This window comes from Vombatus ursinus, unplaced genomic scaffold (genome assembly GCF_900497805.2).
Source record: "Vombatus ursinus unplaced genomic scaffold, bare-nosed wombat genome assembly UNPS02014822.1, whole genome shotgun sequence".
NCBI lineage: Eukaryota > Metazoa > Chordata > Mammalia > Diprotodontia > Vombatidae > Vombatus > Vombatus ursinus.
Window position 1 is genome coordinate 17,185,044 of NW_020954600.1, and position 26,172 is coordinate 17,211,215.

The 26,172-nt window shown below is 40.0% G+C and overlaps 1 protein-coding gene across 1 annotated transcript in view; it reads left to right on the top strand.

Moving 5' to 3' along the window:
* Positions 1 to 14,775, top strand: part of MPPED2 (metallophosphoesterase domain containing 2) — a 212,137-nt gene extending 197,362 nt beyond the window's left edge. Inside the window, exons 5-7 of the mRNA XM_027837838.1 lie at positions 6,779 to 6,894; positions 10,909 to 11,022; positions 14,276 to 14,775. Of these exons, the coding sequence (XP_027693639.1) occupies positions 6,779 to 6,894; positions 10,909 to 11,022; positions 14,276 to 14,394 (349 nt within the window). The 3' untranslated portion in view covers positions 14,395 to 14,775. The remainder of the gene's footprint in view (positions 1 to 6,778; positions 6,895 to 10,908; positions 11,023 to 14,275) is intronic.
* The last annotated feature ends 11,397 nt before the right edge of the window (positions 14,776 to 26,172 follow it).

Below are 26,172 nucleotides of genomic sequence, written 5' to 3' on the forward strand. Positions count from 1 at the left end.
ACTAAAAATAAATTCACATCTCCATCTTTTCCTCTATTTCTCTCTCTCTCTCTCTCTCTCTCTCTCTCTCTCTCTCTCTCTCTCTCTCTCTCTCATATTATCTCTCTCTCCTTCCCTCCCTCCTTTCTGTGTCTTTCTGTCTCTGTTTCTGTCTCCCTCTCACATGTGCATACATTATCACATGTGTTTTGGTGATAATAAAAGCCAGAACCTTCTAAACTCTATCTAACTTGGAAACTTCTGGATTTTGTCACAAGCTTAATGTTAGCCAAACGTAATTTGGGTCTCTGCAGACTGATGTCTTATTTGAATCTTTTATGGAAAGCTCATAATGGCGAGCCCTCAAGGGAGCAGGGCTGCATGTTTCTGAAAGAACCTTATTTTAAACAATGGTGGAATGACTACAAAGGGCTCATTTGTGTCCCTTCTAGTCCCCAAGAGATACTACAAGTATCTAAAGGCTGGTTTTGACCCTGTCTGGAATGTTTGGGGTTGTTCATCTGTTTTCCCAGAGCCAGTATTTAATAAATGGGGGAAACTCTTGGTATGGAAACTACCTCTACTGATGCAGATTGGCCATTCTTCTGTAGCTTCTGGTTTTAGAGAGTCACCTGGGGCACTGAGAGTTTAAATGACTTGCCCAAAGTCATGTGTCAGAGGAGTGACTTGAACTCAGGTCTTCATGACAACAGTGTATCATATTCTTCTTCCTCCCTGTGGTATATGTATGATAGAAATAATCAGAGAGAGGCTTCTCATTCATACTAATTCCTTTGGAATCCTCTCTACTCTTTCCAGGGAAGACCTTCTAACACAGGAGGCTGGTTTTGTTTTTTTCAGTGAATTCAGCAAACATTGCAAATGCTACTCTGTGCACTGTACATTTTTAAAATCACAGAACACAGATATTTCTTCTGATTTTTATTTGCCCCTCTCTAAAATAGGAAATGCATTTTGGTTGGGTCCTGGATTTGTTTTATTTTCTAAGATTAGATTCTAGAATCAGATAATTGAGATGTAGGAGAAGAGAGAATGGACCAAACTGGGGAAGTCCTTGATTTATATTATATTGTAAAAAGACATGTTGACCACTGAGGTAAACAGGCAATAGGCAATAGAAGCGAATGATTAAACGAGGCCTTGAATTGTAACAGTGTGCGCAGTTTGATCAGAAGCCTTGGCTTTGAAAACTACGATCACTGCCTCTATTTTTTAAAAAAGTGATCTTTTGTGGTAATTCAAGTCAAATAGTCAATTTAACCTTATTGTGACTTTTTTTGTTATTCAGTTGTGTCTGACTCCTGATGACCCAATTTGGAGTTTCTTGGCACAGCTACTGGAGTGGTTAGCCATTTCCTTTTCAAGCTCATTTTATAGATAAGGAAACTGAGGCAAAGAAGGTTGAATGACTTACCCAGGATAACACAGATAGTAAGTGTCTGAGGCCAGATTTGAACTTAGGAAGATGAGTCTTCCTGACTCCATCCCAGCTCTGTGCACTATGGTGCCACCTACTATATATCTGCCCCTTCTTGTGATGTATGCTGATCTAACCCAAATTCTGTCAAAGTGTTTACAGGAATTCTTGTCAAATAGATCCTTCCCCACTGATTTCCCTTCTTTGACCTATCAAACACTCACAGTAACCATCATCTCACTCCAAATGAAGGCAGTGATCCAGTGGAAAGAACTCCGTATTTCCACGTCAGGAAACTCAGACCCAACCTCTGCCACACATTCAGCAAGAATGTAAGCTTCCTGAGGGCAGGAGCTGTTTGATTGTGATCATATTCCCAGTGCAGAGAAACAGAGTGGCAGGGAGTAGGTACTTATTGACTGACTGACTGACTGACTGAATGACCTTGGACAATTTATTTCACTTTCTGAACTCGTCTATAGAACGGGAGGGATGACCCAGATGGTCTCTTCCAGCTCTGATTCTACGAAGAAAACCAAAAGAGCCTCACCTGGTTCTATTTACAAAGTACTATATCCTTCCATCTAGTGGACCAAGATGGGATTTTGATTCAGCAAATATTTATCATGTGGTCAAAAGGTCAGCCTCAGCCAGCGGGTAATAACTTGCTTTCAAGTCTCTGAATTTAGTGTGACTTAAAACATTTTGGATTCAGTTTGGTGGAAAACAAATCTTAAGTATCTCTAGAGTAGCTCTGTGTAATGTTGCCATCTTCCACCCAATATGGCTATATATCTAAAATCAGGAGCACCACAGACTCATTCTTACTAGGGGGTTATAAAAAATTCAAGTAATAGTATCTAGCTATATATGCATAGACATAGAGATAACCATCTATATCTATCTACCTAGCTAATTTATCTCATTCTTCTATCTTTTCTTCCTTCCTCCCTCCCTTCCTCTCTTCTTCCCTCCATCCCTTCCTTCTTTCCTTCCTTCCTTCCTTCCTACCTCCCTTCCTTCCTTCCTTTCTTCCTTTTTTTCTTTCTTTCTTTCTTTCTTTCTTTCTTTCTTTCTTTCTTTCTTTCTTTCTTTCTTTCTTTCTTTCTTTCTTTCTTTCCTTCCTTCTTTCTTTCTTTCTTTCTTTCTTTCTTTCTCTCTCTCTCTCTCTCTCTCTTTCTTTCTTTCTTTCTTTCTTTCTTTCCTTCTTTCCAATATTCATCACCAAATTGTGAAGATGAAGCTCTCAGCCAAGACAAATAGATATACCCTAAGAGCTCCTGGGTCTTGGATCCTCTATCCTGTCAGAGGATATGAGGGGTGTTCATGCCCCACTATGAGTGTTATTTGATAAAGAAGTGTGTTTGTGTTTGCTTATGCTGTTGAGAGGATTTGAATATTTCATCAAACACTTTATTTTCCAGTGGAGCTTTCAGAAACGAGCAACTAAATGAATTTACAGTAAAATTAAAAAGATGCTAGCAATTTGGAGCTTGAATTTAAATTTAGAGTCATGGATTGCTAAACATAATGGACCATGTATAGTAATGATGGGATTTTATTCGACACTACCAGAAACCATGTGTCTAAGAAAGTTTCCCCTAGCATTTTAAAAAGATGTGAAGTAAGCCCATTAATGTGAGTAATTGGATTCCTTTAGCTTCACCAAAACCTTATATGTATATGCCAGTCTCACTGCCTAGTAATGAGAGGAAGGGAACCCTAAAATTTGGTGATTCAGCAAATCAAATAGTACTTAAGTGAGTTTAAAAAACGCTGTCTTCTGCAAGCAAAGATGATTACCATTGTTACAAGTATAAGAAAGAAACTTTTTTAAATATGAAATTTTTTGAAATACCAAAATGAAATTGAAACATTCTGATTTCTGATCCTTTTCATGGCCTACCCTCTCACCTTAGAATATAAGCCCATTGATGGGAAAGATTATTTTATTTTCCTCTTTGTATCCCTAGAATTAGTATAGGGTTTTGCACATAGTGTTAGTAACTTGCTCATAGTCAAATGACTGTTGAATTGAAGTGAACTGAATTGCATTAGAATAGGCTTCATCCTTAGGATCATAGATTTGAATAAGAAGTCATCTAATTCAACCAACTCATTTTACAGATGAGGAAGTTGAGGCTAAAGAGATTAATGACATGCCCAAGGACATGTGGGTAGTAAGTTGACAAAACTGGCATTCAAACTCTGGTCCATCGACTCCAAATATACAGAGAACATGTGTTCTATTCTTAGCTCTTATATAACAGCAAAGTGATTGGAGGGTTGGTTCACAGGTCACTTCTGTGCTGTACACAGTAGTCATGTTATTGTATGCCCGGTTACCCAGCTGGCATTTTCAGTGTGTCAGCTTCAATCTCTCCTTGGTCAAAAAAAGATGGTTTAAAAGATATTTCAAAAAAACCTGGTCACATCTAAATCTATACAATCAGTAAAAGACTGAGAAGCTCTTCAAGTTTCTATGCAGACCCAACCGATAGCCATTTATTAGACACCTGTTATGAGCAAAGGCATTATTCTAGGTGCTGTGGATACAACGACCAAATAGAAAATGATTCCTGCCCTCAAGTTGCTTAAGCTCTTCTCAGGGGATATAGCAGGTATGCAGATAAACATGTGGACACAGGCATGTGCACAGACAATATGTGTATGTGCATATCTGTATGTATAGATAGATGCATATATGCATGCATATCTCTGTGCATTGATATATGCCTGTCTATACATACAAATAGATGTGTAATATACTTATAGACATGCATATATATGCTGCTATTTCTTGATCTCATAAGAGTGAAAAGGAATGTTTGGCATATTTCCCAAATGGAAAACAGGAAGGATAGTGAATAGAGCTCTAGATTTGGAATGAAGAAGTCCTAGGTTCAAATTTTGCCTTATTTATTATTAGCTGTATGATCCTGGGCAAGTCACTTACCCTCTCTGGACCTCAGTTTCTTCATCTGTAAAGTGAGGACACTCATTTTATAGACAAGATGGCCACTAAAGTCAATTTTAACTCTAAATCTACAATCTATGATAAGGCAAGGGTGCTAGCTGCTACATAGGGCTGTGTGTATCTATATGTATGTGCATATATTCATACATAAACATATTTGCATATATGTGTATATATTCAATACATATGTGAATATGTACTTGCATACACTGTACATATATATTTGTTATATATGAGGAAGGAGAGAATATAAAATTCTGTTTACTTTGAAAAACTTAAATTTCCTGCATTTATTATAATTCATGGAGATATTTATAGTGATAAGAATGTGTGTGCTATTAGGAGAGGGATAGTACCCAGTTTGTGGTGGCCCTCAGACCATCATGTCGGCAATAGCATTTGTTTCCCAAGAAAAGCTTCTGATTTTGAGGAAAAGAACTCATCTTTTCTGCTATCAGGAAGGGAACCATGTTAAAGAGCACAGGGGTTTCCAGAATCAGTTCAGTTCTATTATCATTTATTGTGCTGATCATGGACAAGGTAGAAACTTTAGGTAAATTGGGGTGCGTTACCTTATGAAACTTTTAGTCTAGTCATTATAATAAACAATATGGCAAGTGTATCTCAAAGCACGGGCCATGTGAGGTCATAGAACTGTAGATTTAGAGCTGGAAGGCTTTAGAAGTCACCTCTTCCATTCCTCTCATTTTATTAATGGCTGGCAGAAACTGATTTCCAGAGAAAGGAAAGAAAGTAAGTTGTCCAAAGGAGAAAAGAAATCATGCTTAGGGTTAGGGGACAGACCTCTTTCCTGGTAGCTTTTAGAAGGATCCATGTTAGTAATACACTCACTGTTTCTTGGTTTCTTCCCCTCTCTACTACCCCTAGCATCTCCTCTCCTTTCTCCTGTGTCTCTTCTTACAGGACCAGTTGCTTGCTGGGTATCTCCAAATAGATGTCCATAGTAGATGTAATGGAATTAATTTTATATTCCCCTAAACCCATCCGTTTTTCAGACTTCCCTATTTCTGATGAAGGAAACACCATTTTCGTAGTCACTAAGGTTTTCACACCTCAGAATTATTTCAATTCACCCCTCTCCCTCATCTCCCTTCCCCACAACATCCATTTAATTACCAGACCTTATCAGGTCTTCTACCACAACATGTGACACACCTGTCCCCTTCTTTACATGTACCAGGCCTCTTGCAATTGCTTCCTAGTTTGTTTCCCTGATTTCTGGCCTTTCCCCTCCCCATTCCCTCCTTTAGACAGTTACCAAACAGGTATTTCAAGAATGTAGAACTAATGAGGTCATTCCCATACTCAAAAATCTGCAGAGGCTTCCTATAACCTCTAGGATAAAATATATCCTCCACCTAGTATTTATATTTTTCTGTGATCTGACTTCTCTTCTAGACTTATTTTACATTATTATCCTTCGTGCACTCTCTGCTCCAGTAAAAAGTGACCTACTCACTCTATTCCACATAACATCTCTCCTCCTGCCTCTGTACCCATTTGCACCAGTGGTTTTTCATGTCTGGCATGAACTTCCTATTCACCTCTGCCTCTTTGAATTCCTAGCTTTCTTCAGCACAAAATTCAAGTGGCACCTCCTATCCAAGGTCTTTCCTTATGTATCCAGTTAGTTGGCTTTCTGCCTGATGAAACTATGCTGTATTTTTGTATGTACTTTGTATTTAATGACTTGTGATGTATAGAATCCCCCAAATAGAATTTGAGCTCCTCGGAGGCAGGGACTGCTGGATTTTGTCTTTGTATTCTGGTGCCTAGCACAGTCCTGGCATATGGTAAAAGCTTTACACTTGTCTATCAAATTGTGTTGAGTTGAGTTCTTCTCTCACTCTCATTTTGCTTGGGCTCCACATTGTTCCAAATTTCCTATCTGTTGAACCTCATATTCACCAAAGCAGTGCTTTTTAACAAAAACATCTGTCACAAAGACATTTTCTGGATCCCCATCAGGATTTTGCCAAGAATAATTGCTGGTGAGGAAGTTGTAGGCTTACTTTAGCACTCTTCCTCTAAATTATTGGTGGAACTGTTCCAGATCTGAGCCAGAAATCCAAGTAGCACTGATGTCTGAGCATGTCCAAAGTTTTGTCCCCTTTATATTTATGATGTTCCTTTCTCGGCTGATCATACCCCTTTGCACTGAATGATCCACAGCCCACATGTTCACACTTAAATGTCTTGGTTTGAAGGCAGACAACATAAAGAGTCTCTCTACAAGAGACAACTCTTCCAAAAGAGAAGAAAAAGAAACACAGACTGCTAGAGGGGATGGGCAAGTCAAAAATTCTGAAAAAATGAAACATTGCTCTGTTGGCCTGATGCCATTTGCATTATTTTTCCCAAAGGACGCCATGGTTTAATGGATGGGGCTTTAACCTACCCAGAGGTCAGTCTTTGCTGGACAAGTGGAACCTCATCCCAGAGGGAATTGATATACTAATGACACATGGCCCTCCTCTTGGTAAGTGAAGCAAGGGGCATCATTTTTATCATGGTGGAGATTTTCTGTTCAGGCAGAATGAATAATGCTTTCAGGGACATAATCATTTTCCTGTAGCCAAAAAGAAAAAAAAAGGAATATGGGAGGGAGGAGGAAAGCAATGTCTTCAAAGAAGCCCAGTATGATAATTAAACTTAGCAGTTCTGCTGGGCTTCCAGGTGTTCTTGAAATTAAATTTTTTGATTTATTGGAGTCAAGGAAAATCAAATGAGTATATAGCACCACAGTCTTTTGAGGCAGATAATTTATTTTAAGAACAGTATTCACCTTATGGGGAAGAGAGGGGGAGGCACACTGTATAGTCCATCACGGAGGCTTTTGAATGACCATGAAATGACTGGAGCTTCTATTCAGAGTTCATTTCCCTTTTTATCAACTTGTTGGAATGGGGAAGGAGTCTTTAAGTTCAACATATGAGCTTATTATTTGGAGAGAAAGTGCTTCCTCTCCCCCTCTAAAACATACGCACGGAAATTAAGTAAAATTGAAGATGGCCAGTGAGCAGTTATTTTTCCTGGAGATTCTGGGTCTGATTTGAGTTTCCCATAACCAGTAGAGTCAGTGCTTTGTTAAGAAACAAAGAAAAAAACCCAATTTTTCAGTTTATGGGTTTGAAAAGTATTATTTTACTTGTGTGATCAACTCTTTTTCCAATCAACAAATCAACACACATATATTAAATGCTTACTATACACAGGGCACTATGTTAAGTGCTAGATATAGAGAGAAAAGCAAAAATAGTCTCTCCCCTCAGGGAGGTGACATTCTAATGGGAGAGATGACATCAAGATCAATCATTGCACACAAGAGTATGATGGAGTAGAGGTGACCCTAAGCTCTCAAAGGCTGTACCAATGGGACGTAACATAAGCTCTTGGGACATCCTACAAAACATGAGAGAGTTTGAGTGCAACCTAGGTGGTGCAATGTGAGTCACTCAGGGATCAGATTTCAGAAGGGGTCATTACCAGGTTTGAACACAGGGTGGTTAATATTTTGATCAAAGCCACTCTCAAAAACTATGTACCATTTTACAGAGGAGTCTCAATCTACTCCGGGGAAAAGTGTCCCCCTCAATGAAATCATAGTTCCTCAAAATATTGAAGTGTAATCATGGTTCATTATCATGATTAATTGTTAATTGTCCACAACTTTATCCTCCATTTGGGATTATACATGGAAAAATTTTAATCCAGGACGGACACACTTCATTCCATAAAGATCCTGGACAGTCTCTAAAAGTAACTGACTGGTATGCATATTAAATTTAATATTAGCCAAAGTAAACTACAACTAAGGAGACCAGTCTAGGTTGGGAGAGGGTCATGATACGACCACAAGAAGAATATCACAGAATCTTAGGTTGAGAGCTAAAAGACCATCGAGTCCAATTTCCTCATTTTACAGATGGGGAAGCTATGATATGGAATGTTTAAGTGACTTGTCCAAGGTCACATAGCTGCGAGTACCCAAGGTAGGATTTAAACCTAGGTCTTACTGACTCTTAGACCAGTTCCCTATCCAATATACCTTCTGCTATTTTGAGTTATCCATGTGTCTATTATCCTCCATTTGCAACGAAAATTTTTTAAAAATGTAATATTTGGAGCCAGTTTCCCTTGAAAGCTACTTGCTACCATTTCTTGATCCCTCTCACAGATGAATAGAAACATTTGTTGTATTTCCCAAATGAAAGTTGGGAAGGATTAGTGGGTAGAGCACTCGATTTGGAATCAGAAAGCCTTATGTTCAAATCCTGCCTCGATACTAGCTGTATGACCCTGAGTTAACTTCTCTGGAGCCCCATTTCTCTATGTGTAAAACAAAGAGGTCGGATAAGATGCCCTTTAAGGTCCCTTTCATTTATGGTAAGGGGGAAGCTAGGTAGCACAGTGGATAGAGCACTGGCCCTAGAGTCAGGAGGACCTGAGTTCAAATCCGGCCTCAGACACATAACACTTACTAGCTGTGTGATTGTGGGCAAGTCACTTAATCCCAATTGCCTCATCAAAAAAAAATTATTTATGTTAGGAGCAAGGGTGCTAGCCACAAGGGCAGCTCTTGAGAATTTGGGGCCCAGAACAAGAGAAGAGCTGAACTACTACAAATCTCTACAATTCCCCCATTGGATTAGAGACTTGCATTCAAACATGTGTTTGGGGTTACTTAGGGACCATAACAGTTTCACTGCAAACTTGGACAAATCCTTCAGCCTGGAATGAAAGCAAATTGTGGTGACAGATGTTTAAATTCCAGGCCTCCAAGAAAAACTTTGCAAAAGCCCTTCCCCCATCGGGTTTACCCTCCCCAGAAATCCCCCCACCACCACTGCCCCACTGTGCTTTCCAGAGACTGTCCCTCTCTCCATTACACTGAGCCAGCAGGAGAACTCCCTAATAGCCTTTCCTGACCCTCCCTTAGTAGGAGGCTGCAAGGAGATTTGGGACTGGAGGTTAAGATCAGCCAAGTGCTACCAGGGAAGCCGGAGGGCATAGCTTGGTATTATAAAGCTTCCAAAGAAAAGGGAAGGGAGGGCTTAAAATAAAGCATGCAGTGGGTGTTTCAGAATGACTTTGTAGGCACATTTTGCACATGTTACTAATTGCACCCATTGAGGGATACTGGAAATAATAACCTTTTGCAAAGCATCTTTAAATTCTCCACTTCTGGCTAGGGAAGTGGAAACGGCCAAATCCATCCCACCCATCTGCACACCCAGTGATAAAAGAGACTTCCGTTCCTTTGGCCATTTTCTATGAAAAGTGATTTTTTCCCCCTTAAAAAACTGAGCAACCCAAGCAATGAAGGAATATGCCTATAATTTTTGGTGGTGGGTACCTTTCCCTATTTCAAAGAGCTTCTACACTCTCCTTTGGGTCAGTGCAGAATATGCAGCTTTCCGTGCTTACCAGATACTCTTCTTGGGATATATCTCCCCTTTGCCTCTCTGTATCCCACATACCATTATTTATGGTCTGCCTTTAACCAGTTTTGCACATAGTGGGGCTCAATGTTCTTTTCTTCAGTTTCACTGAATTAAATGGCCAACTTGCTTGCCAGCACCTGTCCAAAACTACCTTGATTTAGGCCCCTGTGTTGCTTTGTTTTGTTTTTTGACAGGTAGTTTTGGACAGATTTGTGCTAAAGCTTCCTAAACCCACCGCTCTTCCCAGCCTCCTCCTGTACACCCAGCCCCCACCCTGATCTGATTCCTACAGATCCCATTTCAAACTGTAACCATCCTAACAGCCAACTTTTGTGATAATTGATGTCGGTTTTTTATGGATTTTCTGCATTAAGTGTGGAACTAAGTGGCTTTTACTTTAAAAGTAGTCAATTAGCCTCAGCTTGCTGGATACCGTTATGGGTCATGTTGTTACCTATCACTGGTGATCAGCCTGGGGAGGTAACCTAGCTTTCCCAGGCTGTGGTCACTGGAAATGACTAAGAGCCAAGAGTTGAATTGTCTAGAGAGACCCAGGTGCATGGAGGCCAGTGTATAATGTGGTCCTTACCAGCCCTCCTTAATCTGAGCATCTCAGAAGTAAACTTGCTCTTTGGGTAGATGGGGCATTAAGGGAAGTAATAAGGAGAAAGGTACAGAATTGAAAAAGAGTAGAAACACAAACATAGACCCTGACACAGAAGAAAGAGAAAAGGGGGTGGGAGACCACATAACACTGCCAGGAATAAATGTCACGAAGTTTCAGCTCACAGAGGATTTGAAACCTAGTAAATCAAATTCTGTACGGGGGAAAAATGTTAATTAAGAGGAGAAAAAAAAAACCTGAAACTATCTAAAGAAGACAAAGTGATGAGTGAAAAGTTTCTTAAAAGGCATTGTAAGCTTTAATGGAGAGGTTAGGATTACAGATAATGTAATAAACCTTCAGTGAGTTATGGCTTCCTGAAAGTCTAAATGAAACCTTACCTGAAGAGAGAAAATTAAGAGTATTGATTTCATTTTGCCCTCAGGTTTTCGAGACTGGGTCCCCAAGGAGCTTCAGCGAGTTGGCTGCGTTGAACTGTTAAATACAGTGCAGAGACGAGTACGGCCCAAACTCCATGTCTTTGGTGGAATTCATGAAGGTATGAAATGGGAGAAGGGAAATTGACGCCCATGTGGAAAGCTTGACTCTAGAAATAGATTTGGTCTGATCAGGGTGCCTTTGGCTGTGCTATGATCCATGTGCTACATAGACAGGCCTTTTTTCAGATAGATGCTGAGAGACCCATTTAGAGCTTCCCCAAAATGTCAAGGACTATTAGCTCCAAGTCAGGCTAAGAAGAGTAGTCAATTCCTTGCACAAATGGGAACCAGATCAGTTGACTTTTCCCCTGCCTTTCAAGGTTAGCTGTAGGAAAATTCACAAGACCCGAATGCCTCACAGGTAACTTTCTCGGAAGTCAGAGGTTCAGAGCTGGAAGAGACCTCAGTGGTTTCCTGGTCTAGCACCCTTATTTTACAGGTGATGACACTGAGACCCAGAAAGATTGACATCTTCATGGTTTTATACACTTGGTAGCAAGTGACAGAACCGAGATCTGAGCCTGGATTCTCTGGCTATGAATCCAACACTCTGACAACTGTACCCTTTTTTTTTAAATCCTGCTTTGCTTACATCGAGGGTAAAAACATTTATAACCCAGCACACTGTTGGCACATTGATCATGGATAGTCCTAACTGATGCTCTTCCATCTGTGGAAAAGTCCACAAGTGATCAGGGCTCCGTATATGAAGCATAGTACATCCAGAGCTCACAGGGACCTCAGGAGTTATCTAATCCAGACCCCTCATTTTTTAGATGAGGAAACTGAGGGCCCAGAGTTATGCATATATAGGATATGAACCCAGGTCCTTTGACCCCAAAGCTACAAGTGTTTGCATTGTATTACTTTGCCTCCTATATTAAAAAAGTAGAGACTGGGCAAGAGAAGAGAGAGGGAAAGGGATGGTAGATAAATAAAACAAATAAAATTATCAGTAAGTTTAAAATAACTTACCTCCTCTTACTTGCCTATCCAGTTTTTACTCCACAGAGGGTGAAATAAATGAAAACATTACTTTTTTTTTTAAAAATATCTGACTAATTCTCTTCTGTAATTTGTTTTGGTCCAGAAGCTTATGTTTCCTTAATTTAGCAAAACTTCCAGGTTTTCAGTCAACTAACATTGATTAAACTACCACGGGCCAGACACCTTTTGAAAGGGGAGCAGGGAGTTCTATTCACAAGGTGATCACAGTCTAATCTTTTTAAAAAATGCCTTGAAGTTTCTTTGCCTTGGCTTCTTCCCACTGCGGAGACCCACATTCAGAGGGAGATGAGGGTTTCACCTGCATTACCAGATACTGCACTGATGGGGCTGGGCAGGGGAGTAGGCTGGTTAGATCCCATCTCCATGCTTTCCCTGGCCATAGCTCTGGAGTTCTTTGTATGCTCACAGTAGAGCAGGGATGTTCACGGTCACGTGCCAGAAAAGCAAGGATAAAAAAAAAGGCACAAAGTTTGCTCTGCCAAGCTCACAAACCCAGAGGCTTCCTGGTTAGGTGGTAATAAAGAGCATATTGAAAATCCCCCCACAGAGCCAAGAGAAGATTCAGATTGCTCTGAGAGCAGACGCCAGCTGAGCAGGTAGAAAGCGGGGCCGCGGCCCTCAGAGAGAGCAAGGCCTCCATCCTGCCCTGTCTTTGAGGCTGCTCTCTCAGAGAAGGAGGAGAAGGCTTTTAGACGTGATTAACAAGGGAGACTGGAAAGAATTGCATAGCCACGTTTTCTAACTCATTTCTAAGCAAGGTTTCTGGGGGAAATGGCTATGATTTTGAGAGCAAGTTTAAAAAACCACATACTATACCTTTTTTTTCCCCCTTCTTAATTTTTTTAAAAATTACCTTCAGTTCACTCAGGCAGAGAAGAGGGGGAGTTCCACTAACATCCCCATACAGTAATTTGCTTAAAGGGGAGGAGATCATATTCAGATAAACTTGTCTTTTTTTTTTTATTCCTTTAAGACAGCTGAAGAGGGCAGGAAGAGGGCAAATACCAAACATCTTGATGGAGAGCGATAACGAGACTTTATGACCTCAGAACTAAACACTGCCCATGTAAATGCTTTCTCTACTCCCCCTGGGGGTTTTTCCATTGACCCTCATTAAGCCCTCGGAAGGTTCAGTAGGTTCATATACTTTGAGACTTTTCATTAGGAAAACACACACACGCACACACACACTGCTCACCTAGCTCTTAAAGGTTTCCCCAAACCCTACTATCTTCCTCAAGTAGATTTTCACCAAACCATTTCCCAATGTCCCTAAATCCCCAACTCATAATGACATATTCCAATATCTTATTTTATTAATTTTATTAAAAAGACTAATTGAATCATAGCAGCAGAAGAGCAAACACCTCATAGGAAAGGGAAAGGGGAGCAGTGATGTGATCTTGCAGGTATAGTGCATTAGCCACATTCAGGTGAGCACACACACACACACACACACACACACATTCACACACTCCTCACCTAGTTCTTAAAGGTTCCCCCAAACTCCCCCCACAGACACACACACAGACACAACTCACCTAGCTCTTAAAGGATACACACATGTGCACACACGCGTGTGTGCACACACATACACTCACACTCACACACACACACACACTGAGAGTGATTTCATTAGCCTCTTTCTATAGGTCACAGCAATTACTTAAATAGTACACGGGAAGTGCTTTTATTTGCCTCACATTACAGGCAGCCAAAATAAAAACACACGGAGATATCTCTTGGTCTTTTGTTCGTTAATGCTGTTGCACAAAGTAGAAGACCTTGAGGCAGCAAAAGGAGCACCAGATTTGGGATTAGAGTATCTGGGTTCAAATCCTGACCCTGCCACTTACTAGCTAGGTGACTTTAAGTCACCTACTCTCTTTGGGCCTCAGTTTCCTGATCTGTAAAATAGAGTTGAACTAGAAGACTTCTAGGGTCCCTTCAGGTTTTAAATCTTAAGATTTTATTATTTAAAACAAGGAACAAAGAGATTTACATCCATTCCCATGCTAAGAGGTAAAAGGAACCTATGTCCTAACTTCTACGTTAAGTCAGAAACAAACAAACAAACAAAAAAGAATCCTTTTTATTTGAACTATATACAACACACATTTCTTTTTTAAAGAGAAGAAGTAGGTGGCAGCTTTTGGAAGCTGCTCACATCTGGAGCAGCTCACCTGAATTTCAGCCCACTATCCACCAGTAAAGAGGTCTTTGACTTGAGTAGCCTACAGAAGTTACATTGAGGTTACCACCATTTGTGCCTGTAACAGTCAGCATGAACCACTTTCCCCACAGGTTACGGCATCATGACAGATGGTTACACAACGTACATCAACGCCTCAACGTGTACAGTCAGCTTTCAGCCAACCAACCCCCCCATTATATTTGACCTTCCAAACCCTCAAGGATCATGAAGCACTCTAAATGCCCCAATTGGAGCAAAGGAAAGAAGGTTGATAAACTGCCATTTTTCTAATTCTAAACTTACATTCTCTTACATGTTTCTTTCCAAATTCTGTGAGTTTTTTGTAAAATTGCTGGTACAAAAACGACGCTAGAGGTTGTGCTTTTTTTTCCCTTTCTTTTCTATTTCTTTCTTTTTTTTATTTTTTATTTTTTGAAATGCGGCATCCGTTTTAAATTGATAAAGCATTGTGGATTTGTAAAAGGACTCCTGTTTTCTCAATGACCATGCCATTGTAAATCATTAGTGTTCTCCAAAGGACAGCCAAGCTTTCTTTTAAGAAATGAGAAATGTTATTTTATATGATATAAGCTGGAAGAAAAAAAAAAGACAGAGGCAGTGTTGTTTTTGTTTTTTTGTTTTTTTTTATAAAATCATCCAGATTTGCACAACTGTTGAGTACTGTTTGATTTTTATTCTGTGATGTCCTTTGTTTGTAAGTGTGGCCCCGATGTATAGTAGACTTCTGGATAGAAGTTGACTTTGAAGGGTCATCTCTGCATGCACCTCAAGGCACATGCTTTCCTCCCCACAGTAACACGAGTTACATCAAGGGGATGGAACGAGCCTCAGATCTGATGTTTCTGGCCTCTTTCAAAGGGTGGTTTAGTTAGCAGCATTGGTATTTGTGATGATATGCTTTCTTATTATTTTGGTTCATTTTTAAATTATTTTAGCTTTAAGAATATGGGGATGAAATCCATACAGAACATTTGTTTCATGCAGCAAAAAGAAAAAAAAAAAGAAAAAACATGTAAGTGCAGACTTCTTTTAAATATGAATTTATATATATATAAGTATTTTTTGTGCATTTATAACTAAGCTAGGAATTTAATATTGCCAGCATAACAGCTACAGAGTTATGTTGCTCGGCACCTCTAAACTACAAAAGATGTAACACATTTTCCCAGCAGTGCTCAAGGCCTCGATGAGCTTGCGTTAAATCTAGGTGCAGTTTCTGACATGTATAGAATCAAATGGATGCAATGGAGCCGATCTAAAATAAGGCTTAGTTGTCCTTTATATTTAAATATCCTTGAATTGTCTCTTTATTTTTTCTCTTTTCCCCTCTTATTTTGCACTGTGTGTAAATGCAATCTTGCTAGCACAAAATATTGTCGCAGATAGGTATTTCTGTTCTTTTCACTGTAAATGCTATCAGGCTTTAGTCCATTTTATGATTATCTTGTTAATGGAATTTAGGAAAGCAGCTGTTTCTTTAAATTTATTGTGATATTCTATATCTAGCGGCCTTTATATGCAAATAAAATTGCAAGATTTTTAAATAGTTGCTGTTTGAGGATTTTGGTGGGGATTTTAGGGCTTTGGGGGTTTGGGGAGAATGCAGAATCTCTATGCAGCACCAGTTTTCCCTTTCAGGAGAACTAGAATAAGTGACATTTTTTTTCTAATTTTCCATAAATTTTTATTACCCACCATTCGTGGGCTGACAAGCAGGTCGATAAAGCACTCAGTGGACTTTTTCCATCATTTTGCCATCTATCTTGCCACAGATTTCAGGAAGGAAAGATTTCATCTATGGAGATTAGAATTCAATGGGAACAAACCTGATGTTCACTGAAGACTCAGTGTATCCAGCATATCATAGCCTATGTGTGTATGGAAATCCTGCTGGAGGGAGGCGCCAATCCAGGGCAAAGAGGGGAGGGGAAGTTGGTCATAAAATACCCTTTCCCCATAATTTGCCTCAAAAGTAGGTTAATTAGCCCCTGTCCTTTATAGTGCTCACCCACTAAAGTGTTGTTAAAATCAGAGATACCATCTGTCAGTAAAATAATTTAAATTTAATTTAATACATACCTATATAATTTTATTTAAAAAGAATTATAAGAACTTGCATGAGACTGAATTCTTATCTATATATATATATACACTGAGTTTATATATAATGTATATTTATGTTTTATATTCTATACATTTATAAATTCAGTCTCATGCTATTTTATATAAGTATAAATATATATGTGTATGTATATGTACTAAATTTATGTGTGTATATATTATATATAAAATCAGTCTCATACTATTATGTAAGTATAAATATGTGTGAATGTATACATACTAAATTTATATATTGTATTCATATATATAAATTCAGTCTCATGCTATTATATACATATATGCATATATCATATATACATATATACATATATGTGTATATTATGTATGTGTATATGTGTGTGTGTGTATATATATGTATACATATATATATACACATACACATATATATGCAGGATGTGGAATAGAGACTGGGAAGGAAATAAGGCATTGGATTTAACATGGCAGCTTAACTTAGGATCTATATATAGATCTAAAAATAAACATCTTTTCTAGAAACGGGAAGGAATGTTGTGTAATGGCATATGTGTATGGGGCTCTGGCAGTGTCCCTATGTGGAGCTCTGGAGATGCTAGGATTGATACAGTTAAGTTAAGTTAGGCATGTAATAAAATTGCTTTCCATTGTGTGGGAAAGAAATGAACATATGCAAGACAAATTTGGATCAAAAAATAGTGATAGCTGACATTCGTGTTGCTTTTGCCGTTCCCAAAGCACTTTACGTGCATTGTATTATCCGAGCAATCCTGCGAGAGTAAGTGTTATAAGTATTGTTATCATCATGGTCCTCATTTTACAGATGAGTGTACTAAGGATGTGAGAGGCTAGGTAATTTGTCCATGGTCACATATATAGGAAATTTCAGGTGGGATTCTGGTCCAGGTCTTTCTGTCTCCAATGCCAGGACTCAATCCATGACGGGATGTTGCCTCTTAGAAGGCAATCTGACTTACATAATAAATATACTTTCAGTCATTCGGCTATTATTTATTAAGTTCCTATTCTGTGCAATGTGCCATACTGAGCAGTTTTTCCATGTCATTGTGTGTGTGTATGTGTATATATGTGTATGTGTGTATGCGTGTGTGGTGGAAAAAAGTTTGATGAACAAGATCTAAAATTGTGTATAGGAATGCCGCAAACAAGAAAAGGGAAGGAGATAGACCAGATCAATGAGAGGTGGCATGGTGGCTTGGTATCACCTCTGGACTTGGATTTGGTTCTTTACTCCATTGCTTACCGGCCCTGATGCTGGGAGGAACCACACAGGTCAACTCTTTCATTTTACAGATAAGGAAACTGAGGCCCAGAGGAGTAAAATTACTTACCCAAAGTCACATGGGTAATGGCAGAGCTACAGTTTGATCCCAGGTCTTCTGACTCAAAATCTTACAGTCTCTCCATTGTACCATAGACTTCATTTTTCTGGGTCTCAATATCTTCATCTGCCAAATGGAGATGATAATAATATATTCATTACCAGCTCCTAAAGTTGCTGTCAGGAAAAAGTTTTTGTAATATAGCTGCTGTATAAATGTTAACAGTTTATTATTTTCATTTATTATTGGAATGGATATACCCATTGATGCCACTAGTTAGCTCAGTGGATAGAGGACCAGGACTGGAGTCAGGAAGACCTGAGTTTTAATTTGCCTTCAGACACTTACTTCCCGTGTGACCCAGGCAAGTTATTTAGCCTCTGTTTGAATCATATTCCTCACTTGTAAAATGAAGCTAATAATAGCACCTACATCCCAAGGTTATTGTGAGGATTAAATGAAATAATATTTGTAAAGCACTTAGCATAGTGCCTGACACATAGTAAGTGCTATATAAAAGCAAGGTGCCATCATCATCATTATTATTATCATCACCATCATCCACATCGTTGTTATCGTCATCACCACCACCACCATCATCATCATCATCATCACAATCATCATTGTTATTACTATCGTTATTCATCCGAGATTGAGAATACTGAGGTATCTTGAAATGATATAATAAGTCACAGAATCACAAGCACAACCAGTAAAAGGAAGGCCAAAGATTAGTTATGGAACCCAACTGCATGACTATCCCCTCTGCACCATCTCCAATAAGTGCTCATCCTGCCTCCACTTGAAGATCTCCACTGATGGGGACCCAACTACCTCCCCAGGAAAACCATTCCAGTTTTATGCATGGAAGTATTTCTATACATCAAGATGAAATTGTTCTGTGTGTAATGTCCACCCACTCCTACTTTCTCTTTCCACTGGGAACAAACCAAGCCAAGCCAAGCTGATTCCTTTTCAACCTTACAAATACATTGAAGACAATTACCATGGACCCTTAAGTCTTTTCTTCTGACTAAATAGTTCAGCTCCTTCCAATGATCCTCACATATGATACTGCTCACCCTTCTCGAAAAATGTTCAGACTACATGCAGCTAGATAGTACAATGGATAGGGAGGACAGAAGAAAGGAAGTGAATATTTATGTGGTTCCTACTATGTGCTAGGCACTGTGCTAAATGCTTTTCAAATATTATATCATTTGATCCCCACAGCAACCCTAGAAGATAGGGGCTATTATTATCCTCTTTTGACAGTTGAGGAAACTGAGGCAAATAGAAGTTAAGGTCACACAGATAGTAAGTATCTGAGGTTGGATTTGAACTCAGGTCTTCCTGTCTCCAGGTACAATGTTGTACTCCATGGTACCACCTAACTTCTAGGATAAAAGTTTGGACTTGGAATCAGGAAGATTGTAGTTTGAATCCTGCCTCAGAACTTTACTACAGTTGTCACTTGACTTTTCTCAGCTCTCACTTCCCTCATCGTAAAAATGAGGATAATGATAGCATCTACCTCCCAGGGTAGCTGTGAAGATCAAATGAGCTAATATATTTAAGTACTTTGCAAACCTTAAAATGCTATGTACATGCTGTTATTTTTTCTTTCCAAAATGTGATCCATGTATTTGAATGCAATACTCAAAATAGTGAGGGCAGAGTTCAGTAGGATTATATCTACCTTGTTTTGGACTCTATATTTCAGGCAGCGTGGTCGTTCGCAGAAAGACCTGGGTTCAAATCCTGCCTTTGACACAAACTGGACGTGTGAGCCTGGAGAAATAGTTTAGCTTCTCATTTAACTTTTCAATTCTAGATGACTCTCTCAAACTCTAATTTGTAGAGAATTCGCCAAGCTGCATTGCAAAAAGGGGTTCCCTCGCTGGGAGCTCCCTAAACCAATAAAAGAAATCATGGGGCCAGTTTCAAAGCAAAACAAAACAGAATAACAAGGATTGCATTGAACTTGCCCTCTAAAATCGCTAGATATAATTAACATGAATTATATCAATCAATAGTTCCGCCATCTCATTTTTGGGCAGTTTAATTTTATTGACCCAATTATAGAAATTTGACATTCATCCCAATTAGATTTCATCTTATTTGATTCAAGTTATCTTTCTAGTCTATTGAGATCTTTTTGGGTCCTGGCATTTTTGGAGCCTCCCAGCTTGCTGCCATATGTAAATTGGATAAATGTGCCATCTGTGCCTCCCTCCAAGTCATCAGTAAAAATGTGGAACAGCTCAGTACCAAAGACAGATTCCTGGAACACTCCATTAGAGACTTCTCTCCAAGTCTCCGTAAATCATTGCTCTGTGGATGTAGTCATTCAGCCATTCTGCATCTGCCCACTTCACTGTCACCTAGCTCCAGTCTCTCCTTCTTGCCCACACAAGGATAGCATGAGAGACTGGGTCAAATGCCTTGCTGAAATCTCAGTGTTGTCTGCCTTTGGCATCCCCTTGGTCCGTTTACCCCCTAAAAGGAAATGGTTAGTCGTGATCTATTCTTGATAAACATATGATAATTCAACATCATTGCTTCCTTTTTTTTTTTAAGGCTGTTGGGGTTAAGTGACTTGCCCAGGGTCACACAGCTAGTAAATGTCAAGTGCTTGATCTGAGGCCAGATTTGAACTCAGGTCCTCCTGACTTTAGGGCTGGTGCTGTATCCATTGCGCCACCTAGCTAATCCCATTGCTTCCTTTTCTAAATGCTCCTAAGCTATCCCTTTAATAATATGTTCTGAAAAATTGACAGGAAACTGAGTCCAAGTCAATGGGCAGTAACTGGGAGATTGCCAACTTTTTTTTTTTTTAGACTGCCACATCATTGAGAAATGGCGTGCCATAATGAAGAGAACAGGAACTTGGGAGCAAATAAGCTGGATTCACATCCTGGCTGCACTATTTTCTACCTGTGTGACCTTTACCTAGTTGCAACCTTTCTGGGGATTTGTTTCCTCTTCCATAAAATGAGAAAGTTTAATCAGTCATGGAAGTAGGTTAATAAACATTTATTAAGCACCTGCTATGGGCCAGGCAGGGCAGGTGGGTGGCCTGGTGGACAGCGTGCCCAATCTGGAGTCAGGAAGACTCATCTTCTGGAGTTCACATCTGGCCCCTGACACCTACTCTGGGCAAGTCACTTTAACCCCGTTTGCCTCAGTTTCCTCATCTGTACAATAAGCTGGAGAAGGAAATGGTAAACTATTATAATATCTTTGCCAAGAAAATCCCCCAGTGGGGTCCAGAGAGTTGAACATGATTTTCACCATTTGTGTGCTAATCTGAAAATTAATCAGACAACAAACACGATAAATAGGTGGTGAACACTTTAGCCTTCTCTCCATGATCTGGTTTGGGTTTTGGAGTGACAGGGGAAACAGTTTTGTGATTTCATTGGTCCAGAAAACTCCTGGTGAGAATACTCCTTTTGCCACTGAAGGTTCTTGTATTCTCTTCCTCTCTCAGTTTGAAAGAGTAGCCTGGACCACGGGGAGGTTCATTGACTTGCTCAGGATTACCTAGCCAGTATATGTGAGAGGCAGAATTTGAACCCAGGGCTTCCTGACTCTGAGGCCAGCCCCCTAGTCACTACATTATGTTCCCTCTGCAAAATTATAACACCATTATGGCTTGAACAGTGCTTATCATCCTTTCTTTGACCTTCCTCCATTCCCCATCATAGCTGCAGGGTGGGGTTGGGGCTTGGGAAGACCATTATTATCCCAAACTCTATTCTGAGCTCCAACAGTTTGAGACTTTTTGTTCCTACTAACCATTCTAATAGAACTTATACTCTTGTTTTCATCCTGTTACTTAGCCTGCTTTTCATCTTCTCTCTCTACATAACCTATCAAAAACTAAATTAGTCAGTGAGTTCCCAGTGAGCTTACATCAGCCTCTTTAAACAATGCCCTTCCTCTTTTTTTAGTTGAATTGTTTTTGCTTGTATCATAAGCATTTCATTACTGAGAGCTTCCCATTCTCCTCAGGCTAACTGTTCCTGTAGAATTTGGGAGGTACTGCTCCCCCACATCCATCCTTTGGCCCCAGGTGAAATCATTCTGTTAGTTTGAGGTTACACAGGTACTCCTCTGCCTCATGGCTCCTCATGAAATCATTGCCATTCTTTTTAGGAGAATGAGTATGCATTTGCAATCTGTGAGAAATTCAAGAAGTCTATTTCTCTGCTGTAGAAGTATGAAGAGCCCAGAGTGCTCCTGTGCGAGACAGATATGGGATTCCTGTTTTCTCATTTGGATGTCATTATTTAAGATGTCCAAAGTTTAGTCTCTATGGATGAAGGGATTTATTATTTCCAGTTGTTTAAATTAGTCTAGAGAACTCTGTGGTTCTGGAGATTTGTCCTAATATCCTTCTCCCTGGAATTCTGTTCCCTGTCTCTCCCATTTCTATCCCACCATATATCTCAATCAAGGACACCCTTTATTTGTATATGAACTCATTTCCCCCTTCTTTTAGAAATCTTTTTCCTTTGGTGATGTCCATCTAATGCCCAGTCCACTCTTCTTTTCATCGGTGGTCAGCACTAACGTGGTGGTCTTTAATCCTTTCAGCAGCTCCCTGGCTTAAGCAAATAAATACTATGAACCCATCTCAGGGAGGGAAAAGAGGAGCTCTGAGGATTAAGGATTTGTCAGTTCTAGATAAGAAGCTAGCTTTGTCCCCAAGCTTAGTGTGTACGCAGCTACACTGACCAACACATGCCAGCAGTCTTAACAAACAGCAGCTGCCCCTTTCTTATGGCTTTTTGGACCTGCCCTCCCCTAAGTTGTCTTGATTTCACAGCACCCTGCCCCCTCCTTTCTATCAATCAACAAACATTTACTAATAGCCTAATACATACCAGGCACTATTCTGGCTGCTGGGGAGACGTAGCTGAAACTGTTTCTGCCTTCACAGAACTTACATCTCATTAGGATAAACATGTGCATAAATAAGCATATACAAAAGTCAAAGTGAATTGAAAGTATTGTGGAAAGAGTGCTAGATCTGGAGTCTAAGGAACTGAGTTCAAATTCTGACTTGGCTACTTACTAACTGTGTGATCTTGGACAAATCACTTAAATGTCATCGAGCCTCTGTTTATTCATTTTTAAAAGGAAAGGGTTGAACCAGATGGCTCCTTAGCTCCCTTCCAACTCTGAAATCATCCTGATCTATGTTCCTACAATTCCATGAAATAACCTTTTTTTTTTTTTAATGTTTTGGTGTGAAGGTGACTTTGGGTTCTCAAAAGAATGGCAATGGAATGCAAGGTCCAGCAGCTCCACAAGTTGGAGAGGCTTAGACCACACCCCTGGAGACTGAATAGATGTGTAAAATCCAGTTTAGCTAAGGGCACATAAGCTCAGGGAGGCCATTTGGTGAGGAAGTGATTGGCCATTTAATCTCAGTCTGTCTCAGTTTTCTCAATTACAAAATGGCGACCATAATAGCACCTCCCTCCCAGGGCTGTTGTAAGGATAAAATTAGATGATATTCATGAAAAACTTTGCAAACCTTAAAGTTACATGTGTGTATATATACATATGTATGTATTATATGTTATGTTATGTGTGTGTGTATAAAATTGTCGGTCATTGTTGGGATTGAAGCAATAGAGATAAAGGACTGGTCTTGTGCTTTCATTGGTACAGGGATTCTTGGCTGAACAGACTCTCTCTACCAAGGCAGGTCAGCACTTTCTCTACAACTAAGAGGGCTGCACAGAATCCTCAGAAATTGTGACTTGGCCAGGGACACACAGACAGAGTGTGTTGGAGGGGAGACTTGAAATCAGGCCTTCCTAAGCTCCAAGGCCAACTTTCTTTCCACTACATCATGTTCACTCTTCAGTCATTTTCAGTCATGTCCAATTCTCTGTGACCCCATTTGAGGCTTTCTTGGCAGAGATACTGGAATGGTTTGCCATTTCCTTCTCCAGCCCATTTTCCAGATGAGGAAACTGAGTCAAGCAAGGTTAAGTGACTTGCCTAGGGTCACACAGTTAGTAAGTGTCTGAGGTCAGATTTGAGCTTACTGGTTCCAAGCCCAGTGCTCTATCCACTGCACCCTCTAGCTGCCCAGACAGATAGATAGTTGATAGATAAACATAAATAGTAGAGATACAGTTTTCCCTGTGATACCTTCTTACCAGACTACGCAACACGCAGCTGAATTCGTCAAGGGCTTTGGGTGGCATTGTGGGGAAGAGATTAGTTTGTCTGTGTCTGATGTAAGCTGATAGTCCTGAAGATCAACTTTCAAGGTCAAGAGTGCAGGTATTTGTATGGAGAACAAGTGACCTTGGAGCCTGGCATTTCCTTTGTTAGCGGCTTCCCATTCTCCCACGGCGACTCCGACCCCGGCGCTCAGTGGCTCGCTCTCTCCTGCGGGCTCTGCTCCGATACAGCATCGGAGCTCCCCTAGCTTCCCTCTGGCATTCGGGGAGCTTCTCTTTGTACGTTAAATGTGAAGGAGGCCACTCTGCACTGCCCTATGGGTGATAAAAGTGTTTTTAAAATGACAATTAAAGCAAAGCCATCTCAGCATTAGTCACAACCCAGCGAACCACTTGTTAAAGGAAGCTAATTTCATGCGCGGGGTCAAATCGGAGAAACAGAACTGCCAGTGTGCCCTGGGAAAATAGTCTGTCCTTCAAACTTGCGTCTCGTCGAGGTACCAGACCCAACGTTTCTCCCGGGTTTGTTTCCGCTTCTCATCCTCTTCATTTGCTGATTTAGGGACGCCTTCCAAGAAAAACTCACAAGGTAAGAGGGCTGGTTCACTCTCGCGGCTCTGAGTGTCTATATCTGGATAATGGGGGGAGAGAGAGAGAGAGAAATGGATTTTCATTAGGAAGCATGGTTGCAGCCTACTAAAAGCCTGGGTAGGCAAGTTGGGGTAGCTGTCTCCACCTCCTCATCCATCAGTTTTGATGTTTATGAAGCCAAAGCTACCACAAGATGCATTTGGCCTTCCCGTAGAAGCTACCTAGTAGCAGTGTCAGTGACTGGGGGATGTGGATAAAATGGATATGATCTCTTGCTTTGTTTCACCCAATAACCTTATCAAATGACCTTGGGAAAAGAGAGGCCCTTCCTTCCTTGGGAATAGATAGGTGAAACTTCCTCAGTGAGTGATCAAAGGCACTTAGGTATGTGAAAATGATAGAGAATTAAATTAAATCAAACATCTATTGAGTACCTACTGTTTTTAAAATATGTTTTCTAGGTCCCTGGGGAATGCAAAGAAGTAAAAGAAATAACTTCTGCTCTCATGGAGATTACAATCTGTTTGGAGAGACAATTAACCAAGAAGGAATCATTTATTCAGTACCTACTCCATGATGGGTGCTGGACAAGACATAAACAAATAAAAAACTCCATATCAACAAAAACGATGTTTGTTTGTTTGTTTGTTTTCTGATAGTAGGATACTAGGCTTATAGATAAGGAACTAGAAGAGAGCTTTGAGTTCACCAAGAACAACCTCCTTAGGTTAAGTAGGTGGCACAGGGGATGGAGCACTGGCCTTGGAGGACCTGAGTTCAAATCTGACCTCAGACACTTACTAGCTGTGAGACCCTGGGCAAGTCACTTAACCCTAATGGACTCCAAAAAAGAAGAAGAAGCACATCATTATACAAATGAGAAAACTGAGGACTGGAAAGGTTATATAGCTGGTGTTTTTGTTGCCTTATGTTTTTATATCACACTTACTTTGCCTTCATCCTTCACCCTATTTCTACTCCTTATAAGAACAACATTAGAAGCATTTAATCAAAGTCAACTGACCTAGCAAGGAGTTTTATAATATGTATTGTATTCCACATGTGCACCCCATATCTCTGGTCCCCACCTCTCTACTGAGCAGAATAAGGTATGTTTCCTTATCAGTTCTCTGGATCCAAGACTTTATTACAACTCATCATAGCTTTGACTGCTTTTTAGGGTTGTTATTTACATTATCAATAAGGCTTTTCATAGTAATTTGGAATAGCAGAAGGAGTCTATGCATTGGCCTTTCCGCCATCAGTTTTTCAAGTTTGTTTGGCACAGGCCAAGTGGGGAGGTAGGAGGGGAGAGGGGGGAGGGAGGTAAGGTTTTTTTGGTATAGGTAGGTAATCTACATAACAAGGAAACTAAGTCTGCATAATAGTATCAGTGCAAGTTGACTCCATTTCTGGAGTGTAGGGATTGGTATGACCAGTGGTGGTTGCAAGCCAGTCTTATAAGATGGTTTGTTTTCTTAATTTACTACATGAAACAGTTTTTCCCTAATGGCACCTGGCATGTCATCTACTAAATGCACCTTAATGTCTTCATCCATCACCTCAGAATGCTCTTGCATACATCAGTTGTTGACATTTCCCCCCTCCCCAACAAATAAATGAGGGGAATGATTTATCCGAAGCCACCAATCACTGGTGGGGCTTCCTAAGTGGCACTCCAGGGAAAAACAACCAAAAGCATTACCGTGCTCCTTCCTCTAGGGCTATATGGAAGAGAAACTTTGGTAA